The sequence below is a fragment of the Ptychodera flava genome, chromosome 13, assembly GCF_041260155.1.
Source record: "Ptychodera flava strain L36383 chromosome 13, AS_Pfla_20210202, whole genome shotgun sequence".
In the NCBI taxonomy this organism is placed as follows: Eukaryota; Metazoa; Hemichordata; class Enteropneusta; family Ptychoderidae; genus Ptychodera; species Ptychodera flava.
Window position 1 is genome coordinate 6,856,347 of NC_091940.1, and position 10,446 is coordinate 6,866,792.

Sequence of the window (10,446 nt, forward strand, 5' to 3'; positions counted from 1 at the left end):
CAAAAATTTATGAGATGTACTTCTGGTAGTATTGTAATATGAAGGGTAATAAATGAAGTGAACCCCTGCCCTTTGCTCACCAATGTTCTTTTATCTTTTTTCCACTTCCCAGGTGCCCATTGTAAAACTTACAGACAGACGCACTGAGGTCAAAGTTGATATCAGCTTCAACATGGTCAATGGAGTTAAGAGTGCCCAACTGATAAAGGTAACTCAAAGTCCCCTGTTGTGTGCCCTTCACAAGTTCAGTAGCCTGAAACAGTTGCAGTAGCCATTTTATCAAACCAAACGAAACCAAAGAAACTCCTGAAAAATACAGTCAAGTAATACTTGTACATGTTGAAGTCACTTAAAGTCTATTTTTTTGCATGCTGAGTTACATACCATACAGGTAGAGTTTTGTGTGTCTATATGTACCACCTGTGCAGTGCATGTGCAAATAAATTCTTCAAATTTGTCATCTCTAAAACTAACTTTTGAATACAAGATCAAATTTGAATTTTATTTACCTTGAGCTTTTTCTGAAATGCAAAACAGATAAAAGTTGCTGTTATATCGTCTGTGCTGGTCTGCCCTTGGTACTGATAAGCCCTATCTTTAGACTTTATCACTACTTCTCAGGGGAATTTCCATAGCGTCTTGGTAGAAATCAAGATTTGAGAAAAACAAACAAGAAATACATAGAAAGCAAAACGAAATTTTAGTCATCCAACATTTGTGTAAAATTTCCATCCATGAGCAGTGTGCTGTCCATGCAGAGTGATACCTGCACATGTTTTTGTTTTTATGCCGACTTTAATAATCATGTGGCAGGTTTGCTGTACTGGAGGTCAAAGAGCATGTTTTGAACTAAGTTTCATTGGTCTCTGCTGCCTGGCTGTGATATGCACACTGTCCAACCACAAAGGTTGAGCATTTACTTTGTACCTTTGACATTAATAAAAACATGTAACGATGATATAAATAAAGCAAAGAAACTCGTATATTCCCCAGTTCCAGAGTTTGTCTGGCAATCTCTGTTATAGGTAAGGGGGAGATTAATGCAAAATGCCAGATGCAATATTAACTGTTCAATAAAAAACAAGATTGATACTACCAACAGCCTTTCCACTCAATTTAAAGTTATGAGCAACTATACCACTTTTTTCACTTTTCCAGGTAGACTTATAACTTGGAAAATTTTTAAAGTATCAAAGCTCATGCCTGTCTTTCCTTTCATTGTTTTTCAGACTTTCATGAAAGAACACCCCATCTTATCATATTTAGTTTTAGTTTTAAAACAGTACTTGTTAGAAAGAGATTTAAATGAAGTATTTACTGGGGGAATCAGTTCCTACAGCCTTATATTGATGACTGTCAACTTTCTACAGGTGAGTTTATTCAGTATTTATATATTAGTTTATTTAGTTGGTCAGATTTTTATAGAAGCAAAAAAATATTCTAACTGTGATCTGTAATAGATTACAGGGTTGGAATGGCTTCAGCAATATAAGTATCAACATCTTGTGCTGGCCAATTCATCTTTGTGTGAATGCAGGAGTAATAGCATTATTTCTGTTAATATTTAAAGTGTAGTACAGTTGTAATTATGATTTGCTGTAATGCCATACCTTATTCCCTGTACGTTAAGGACTTCAAATCAATCAATCAAACCAATCAATCAACCAATCAAATGGATTTCTATAGTGCTAAACTCCAAAACACAGCAGTGTTCAATGGCACTTTACAGAGTCAGAGTTGTTCAGTATGCTTTACTAACAGAAAAATGTTGGTGTTCTCGTCAAAAGTATCAAGAGTGGGTGACTAGCGCACTATAAGTGGAACATTGTTCCAGGGGAGCAAGGCAGTGCATGGGAAAGCATGATTGCGATAAGTTTACTCCATGCATTTACTCCATGGTACTCCAGGAGTAGGTCCTTTCATGGTGCTGGAAGTTTCAATCAAAATTTCCGTTGGTCAGGGATGGTTCAGTGTTCGATGTGTATAGGCCATGCCATCAATATAGACTAACTAACTCAAACCCTTATTTAGTCAAATTTCATGAAGTATGACTAAGTTTCACAATATGAGCCAATGTTTGCTGGCTGATGACATTTGACAGAGTAAAGCCAAAAGCAACCATAGGTCAGCTGTTATTCCTCAAACATGTAAAAGATTCACATTTTGCAAGCTATTTGTTTATTTCAGTATGTTGTCACATCTAGAACTTGAAATCACATATCAAGTGTGCCCTCTCTGAGTCATTTTAAAAAAGACTGGATTAAAATTTGTTGATTGATTCCTAGTTTGCAAGGAATTACAACTGGATATGATCAGCCTGAGACAACTATCATTAGTTCAACCTTGCCCTTCTAAGAACAACCCACCCTCCCCCAAATATAACTGTCCCACTTCTCAGGTCAACATGGCTATACATGACACTAAATTCTAGATCCTGAATATGTGTATATTATGTCCTTCCATAGTGTCTAGACTTCTTGTGGATAATATATGACAGGGTGATGAATGTAGGTGACCCCTTTCACTGGAGAATAGCCCTTAGAGAAAGTGACAAAACACTGGTAAAAGGAATCTGATCACCCTGGTAGAGGCTTGTATTACCAGCAGTACTTTGTAGTCAGTTTCTTGTATCAAGAGAAGAGGATTTTGACAGAAATGTTCAGAAGCAGGGAATTGGCTTTACAGGATGTGAAGCACTGTTGTCTTTTGATATTTATAAGAGGTATCATTACTAGTATGATTGTGAGAAAATATGCATGCTAAATTGGAATTGAGATATGTCCAAGGTGTTTATCAAACTGAAGTGACCATACTGTGGTTGTATTTGCTGCCACTGCCACCAGAAATGATGAAGGATTTTGAAGTTTGCCACTTTGTAAAAGTTGTGTGTTCCACCTGTAACTTGTGCCCAATTATGTATCTGTGGTGTAGCTGAATAGTCTGTTGTTCTTTTCACCTGGTGGACTTGACTGTCAGCAGAGAATTATAGACATCCTGAATGCCATTACTGAATACAAATATTCTCTGCCTAATATGTGATTCCACATATTGATATACCGTGCAACTTAGACATTTTAATGATACTGTTTTTATGAGTGCCGGTCATAAAAGTCCAAGGCTCTCAGCAATCCAGTGGTATCCTACATTTGTTAGATTAGGTTAGTTCTGTTAAGAATTGTACAAGGCATAGAAAAGTATCCACATGTTCACTTTACCTGGTAGCAATCTAAGCCAGGTCTTTCTGAAAAGTGGCTAGCCATTATGATGATGAGTCAATTAAGAGGGTTTTTAGAAAATATTCCCCCAAAACCTCAAGTTTCAAAGTGTTTAAGAATTGCTTTAATAGCTTGAATTGGGTAAAAATACCAGACTGGATACAGGGTGAATTTTTGGCTGCTTTGTGCTGAAAGGTTGCAAAGTCTTGAATTACCCAGTTAAGGCCAGACTTTCAAGGAGCATAACATCAATTAGCAGCGGCATGCATCATTCTTGCATTTCATTTCTTGAAACCAAAAGTCAGATCATATTTAGGATTGACATGTATGTAGACAAGTTGGATACTGATCTGGGTATATACTGGAGTGTCCTAATAACATTCACTTCAGTGTCATGGACTGTGTAGAATGTTTGTCAATGTTAAGTTCTAGGTTTCAGATTTTTTTTGTCGGGAAAACTCTTCTTCTCAAAGATTTTGAATTTGATGCAAAAATTTCAATTATAGGTATTTGAGAAATGTCAAGTACATTGATTCTTGATGATAGCTGATACACGCATTGTAAATAGGATGCCCTCAGCAAAATGTGCCAAGATAGCAAGGGACAAGCAAAACATTTAAGTAATGTTGAGATCTGCAAGTGTAAAGAAATTTCAAAATAAGTGTTCATTTCACAGTAAGCCATTTGCTTGAAATCTCTATAACATTTGTAATATAGTTCTGAATAAAATGACTTGTCAGCTAATGGATTCATAGTACATTGGATGTCCTACAAGTATCAGATGTAAATCCACTGTGTCCCTTGGGATAGATCAATAAGGGATATGATGTTGTTCAAATAGACTGTTCCCTTTAAATGTTTAAACTTCTATTAGAGTATTTTGCTGAGGTGTCAGAACACAGACCTGTGTTATGAACAACATGTAAGCTTCTAGGGATGTACTGTAACATTTGTATAGCCTTTGTTGGAATATCAAGGGGATGTCATGTAAAATTATGTATGTCAACTGTCTGCTGTTTAACAGAACTTTGCTCTGAGAAATAAGAATTACATGCATGTAATGTATGTGTGTATTCCATGATATCTTTACCCTTTGACCTTTTATTCACTTCTCAGCTTCATCAAAGGTTACCCGTCATGTCACTGGCAAACTTAGGGGTACTTCTGATCGAGTTCTTTGAGCTTTTTGGACGGCGTTTCAACTATCTTAAGACTGGTATTCGTGTTCGAAATGGCGGAGCCTACATTCCTAAGGAAGAACTACAGAAAGATATGGCTGATGGATACCGACCATCCCTCCTGTGTATTGAAGACCCACTCAATCCAGGTATGAAACCTGCCTCTACAGCTTTGGTTGAATAAGTGTAAAATATATGGAAGAAATTGTCAACAGAAAACATTCATAACCTTGCAACTTTGTCAGTTACAAGGAATTGTAAAAAGAACATTCAACATGTACTTGAGATGGCAGAAGAGTTTGCTCCAGACATTTGAATAAATCTCAAGTCTGTTGTGTCTCAAATGAGTTCAGTGAATTTTTCTACCTACCAAAGAAGTGGAGACGTATGCGACATCAGAGTCTGTTTAACCAGAGTTCATGAGATTTGCAGTTGGAGTGAGGACTAATGACTGGGAATTTCACAGTTCATGGTTTATTGGTGTGGAGTGAATTATTCAAATCAGGGCAAACACAGAGGGCAGGGTTGTCAATGGATTGTGGCAGTTGCTTTGTTTGGATGTGAAAGGCAGTTATGCTGATGCTCTTTTTTTTGGTTGTACATTCTAACAGGTAATGACATTGGAAGGAGTTCATATGGCTTACTGACAGTCAAGAATTCATTTGATTATGCCTATACAATTCTAAACCAGGCTGCTTTCTACCCGAGTAATGGCCATAGGTAAGTGTAGCTGAGCCATAGCCAATACCCTGGCTCTCATCTCCACCTCTCTCACCCACTTGGCTCTGATAGAGAGGAACTAACAAAGAGATACCACAATATAGCTGACCTCTCACACTTATTCCTCATTTAAGTCATCTGTCTATTTAGGCTATACATGAATATTTTATGTACTGCTTAAAGGATGTGAAAGTCGTATCGTTAAAAAGATGTGAAAGTCAATTTGATAGGAGACTGATAAACGGTAATCATCACTCATCTGTTCATGTGAATTCACTCCTCTGCAGTTCAAGTTCACATAATCTTCACAGTGTTGTGTTGTTCAGTGTATGTTTTGATACTGACCACACATTTGGGAGTTTAACTCGGCCCATTTACCAGAAAATAGAAATATTCAGCAAATTGTGAAAATAGAAATATTCAGCAAATTGTAAAAATGTTCTTTATGCTGTATGTTCAAATCAAATGAGGACTGATTGCTTTGAAGTAAAATGCAAAATGAAAAGTGGTGAAAGATTGCAGAATTATTGACAGAATCCAGTCACAAAGTTTGACCTGTAACAAATATACAGTGTGTTGGGTTTTAGAGTTGAAATGGCAAATGTTTCATGTGTTTTATTACAGTATCTTGGGCCGTATTATAAGGGTAACGGATGAAGTCATAGAGTACCGCACCTGGATACAGAACAATTGGAAAAACAAAATCCAGCGACCTCCATCACCCCAACCTACATATGCTGCAGTTACAATGAGACAGGCCTCGGTAGAGCAGACAAGACTAGCAGAGACGTCGCACAGTTCAACAGAGGCAGACAGTAGCAGCAGTAGCAGTGCTAGTGTCCGCTCCTCAAGCTCACCGTCGAGTGTGAGCTCATCGGCCTCTTCATCTGGTGCGTCGTCAAGTAGTGATACTGTAAGTTGAAAGAGTTGTTCTCTCTCACTACTCACAGGACTCAAATTCCTGTGCATTGGTTACCAGGGGCAATCTGTCACATTCATTTTGCTTGTAAATAAATGCAAGATAAATGTAACAGGGGGTATTGATACACAGCTGCTGACCATAGACAAAATGATGTAATAGAAATGCTTATCAGTTTAACAAGATATGAAAAGCATTTCGTATACTCCCAATTTTCCAAAAATGTTTAAAACTTTAATTAGTTTGTATGTTTATCTGTTATCATCTAATTTTAATAATTTTGAGGATTATGCAAATATTGGAACCCAACAGCTTACAAATTTCATGTGCAAGAGTGAGCCGTGGAAACGTTGACAGCATTAGCAACTGTGCATGAATTGAGTCCTTCAGCATCATTTCAACATCATCTTAATATGGACAGCTGTCTGCATCTGTGTGATCATTTTGTGAAATTGTATTTACAGTGTGCATGTGTTTGGTTAATTTTGTAAATGCTCTATCTTGCCTATACCTCAAGCTTCACTTGGACAGTTTCAGCATTTTCAGCAGTTTTTAGTGAAACACTTAAATTTCATAATTTCAGGTTTCAGTCAGTGGATTCAAGTTTGAGTGCAAAACAAGTCTGTTCTCATGAAATAATCCAATTGTAATATTTGAGGATATAGATTATGTGGAGAAAGTTACTGTGTGAAATGTTGTTTGATTGTAATTGACCACAAAAAAATCAAACAAGATATACAGCACTAAATTAGCTGGTATTAAAGCTCTGTCTGTATCTTTATGTATTTTGCTTACCCAAAAATTATCATCCAATAATCATGCTCTTGTTAAACCACATTGTCATAGCAGTGTCCCTATTTAATTCGTTGGTTATGAATTTGACGGATTAATTCAGGTGCTTACCACATGTATATATGTGATGGCCATATTTGAGTTGCAACTCAAAAATCATGTAGTCGTTAAAATCTAAGTTGTGCATGCGTTGCTAATATGAGTAAAATGTTATTTGGTCACGCTTCGGTAGAACTTTAATATCAGTTGCATTTGATTTCAACCATCTTATTGAAAAAAATGTAAAAAGAGACCGCCAATGGGGCTTTCAATGCAGATTAAAGAATGTCTAATAAACTGTACCTGTGATAGTTTACTCACAATTGTCTATCATTGACACAGGAATCTGAACCATCTCCCAAGCCGTCAGGGTCAAGTAACAACAGTGGTATCAGCAGGTCAGAGTTGAAAATGAATATCAACAACAACAACAATCAAAAGCCAGCCAGCCAACCTATTGTCACGCCATCCAAAACTGAGACTGCACCAGATCAGCAGCCAGCACTGAAGCAGAAGGTTCCTTCTTCCCCCAAGCAGCAGCATCAGCAGCGGCAGCAGCAACAACAACAACTGCAACAGCAGCCGCAGCAGCAAGAGGAGAAAGTGCTGGAAAAAGTGCCTGCACAGACTGAGTCCAAATCTGAGACTGAGGGACAGCATCAAGTGCAGCAAAAGCATCATCACCAACACAACAATCAACCAGAGCTGCAACGCCAGGAACAGGAACAGCATCCGCTCTCATCCCAGCCGTTGCACCAGACACAGCAGCAGCAGCAACAGCCATCACAACACCAGAACCACCATGTCCAATCACGGCGGGTGTGGCGGTCAAGCCGAACCCAGCAATATTATCCACAGACACAGGGTAACAAATACCCAGCCAGTAATAACAACAACAACAATATTACAAACAAGAGAACCAAGAGGAAAAAGAAAGAGAATGCAGTGGTTAACAGTCGGTAGGGATGACACTTGGTGGCCATCCTGATTGACGGGGCCAGCGTTCCAACATTATTGTCTTTACTACACAGACAAAATAGACCTTGAGTGCAATATCCAACCTAAGGATAGAGAATACAGTTTTCCTAAGTTGGCCAATCTTTCTGGGGAAGCAAACTCAAGAAGGAACTCTATCAAATGATGAAGCAATCAAAGAAATGGCAAGTTGCCACATCGACTTCAGAAGAGAGTTTCACCTATATTGGAGTTTGTACATTTTCACAATGTGTTTTCCCTTCCCCATGGCATTGGTCACACAAAACTCCAGGCTTCTTCGAAAAAAAAAAAAATCTGGACGGCACAGTTTTTAAGGCGTTTTTTGCAAGAGTCGTACATCATGTTTGTGATACAGGAACAGCAAGGATTGCAAAATGAAAGAAATTATGATTGTTGTCAGAGAAAATAACAAGGAAGCACTCCGAGTGGAGAAGGAGATAAATATTCTTAAACAAGTAGTCGTGACCAGTTCCAACTTGGAACTGAGTGACCAAGCTGTTATTTTCCAAAACAGATAAAAGTTTTGTCAGTACAGTATCAACGAAAAATTATCAAAAAAAATATAAATAAGAATAAAAAATACTTAGATGCCTTATTGAGTAAGTTGAGAGGAATCACTAGTTTTCAAGACAGAACAACTCTCGTCAGATGAAATGGTTGAAAACTCTATTGATGATGTTGAAGCGAAAGAAACTAGTATGGTGCATATGTATCTGTCAGTAAAATCTTCCTGATTCAAAAATTGCATATTTGCTGTCGAAAACTGAAATACAAATAAGGAAAAAAGTCAGCAAGTCCACTCTGTAAAATAAGTGACATGTATAGTACTGTTATTTTTTTCTTCTTTTGTTTTATAATTTACATTTTTTATGTACTTAGGTACCACTGATACTAGCCTGAAAAAATGACAAAGTACAAAAGATATTCTGTTTATCCAGTATGCTTGTAAAAATGAAAATTTGGAAAGATATTTGCTATGAGAGGTACCAGGAATATTATCGGCTGTTAGAATGATGAAATACGAGATAATTCCACAAGAATTTGTTACATGTGGAAAAGGGAGATGATAAAGGGGAAAGATTCTGGCTTTATAAAAGTCTGAGAAGGGAATTTACCTGATTGATAAAAGTGATTTACTTTTCATATACAGCGATATTTTTTTGCTGCTGTTCCTGATACCAATGAAAGACTTGATAAGTTTCATTTCTGTTGTACTGAGTTGTATGTAAGTGTGTACGTGTGAGTTACGAAAAAGAACTGCATTTTTACTGTTTCTTCTGTATATTGTTGGGGGGAGGGGGCGGGGGAGGGAGTTAAAAGACGGTGAGAGGAACAAAAAAAAAGAGGCACATAACGATGTTTATATAGCAATTTCTGAATGGAGATGTGTAACTCAAATTGCTGCATTTTTGACAGCATGGAAATATTGAAACTCTCAGAAAGAATTATCCATATTTACCTTCTGAGTGAAGTAAGTGCTGAAACAATAAACAACTACAAGTGCAAAGATTTTCTTTTGCGTCGACAAATTTTAGTTATGTGAGAATCAGTAACTGTTTCTATGTAAATTACATGAAATGTAAGAAAAGCCTTGTCTGATATGCAATCTTTGTGATTTTGTCTGTTAAAAATCATCATACATGACTGAGGGCGATGCTATTCATATTCAGTGTCAAGTATATATTTTTACATGACAACACGAGTTCCCTTGATCACAGCTTTACATTGCTCAAAATACTTTGGTGTCTGTTGTACTTGACCTCATGTGGGGAAATGTACGTGTTATCTTTATGGAGTTCACCAAATATTTGTTTCTCTTCTGTTTCCTGTTGTATTCTGTCATTTTGCAATATTCTTTTTTGAGACTTAAGTGCCAGAGGATATGTTTTTGCCAGTGTAACAAGGTTTGACTGCTGTTTCTTAAATGTATTGTAAAGTTTACACCAGTATTTTTGCGTTTTTTTTTTCTGGACTCCAATGTTAAATGTACCAGTGCATATTGCAGTTGTCAAGAGATCCAAAAAAAAAAGTTATTTTAAGTAGGAATTTTAGGTAAACCTTGTAGTTTTAAAAAATCTTTGATAAAAAAAAGAAAAAGGTAAACATCTTAAAAAAGAAAATTGGAAAAAATTTTACGACAGATATAGAGGAATCATGGTGCACGGAAGCTGATCAAATGCTATAACCCTCAGAAAAAAAGTGAAAAAAAAATATACCTAGACATTTTTTTCTTTTTTGAGAAAAAAGAACCATTATATGTTACTGTAAGACTTACTAACATGGCCTAGTTTAGTAAGTTGTGTCCTTACTTCTTTCATTTCAATATGTCTGAGAGAAGAGAGGGACAGTCCTTGGGAAATTATTCAAATTGCGGTCACATTCAGAAATTATGTTGTGCAGTATCACATGACAAGAGTGATGAGCCTGTCAGAGGTAACCCGAGCTCTCAGAACACTTTCAACAGCCAGGCAAAGAGGCCGGCTATAATTGGAGCAAAGAAACTACCAACACTCACGTTTGTATCAGAACACAACAAATGGGATGCTGCCTGTTTTGAAGAAAAGAAAGAAAATATGTACAGTTGAAC

General features: G+C 37.0%; 1 protein-coding gene across 1 annotated transcript in view; it reads left to right on the plus strand.

Moving 5' to 3' along the window:
- LOC139147258 (terminal nucleotidyltransferase 4B-like) overlaps positions 1–10,160 on the plus strand; it is a 33,385-nt gene extending 23,225 nt beyond the window's left edge. Inside the window, exons 5-10 of the mRNA XM_070718287.1 lie at positions 113–208; positions 1,230–1,370; positions 4,332–4,542; positions 5,005–5,113; positions 5,738–6,026; positions 7,206–10,160. Coding sequence (XP_070574388.1) covers positions 113–208; positions 1,230–1,370; positions 4,332–4,542; positions 5,005–5,113; positions 5,738–6,026; positions 7,206–7,826 — 1,467 coding nt within the window. The 3' untranslated portion in view covers positions 7,827–10,160. The remainder of the gene's footprint in view (positions 1–112; positions 209–1,229; positions 1,371–4,331; positions 4,543–5,004; positions 5,114–5,737; positions 6,027–7,205) is intronic.
- Positions 10,161–10,446: the final 286 nt, after the last annotated feature.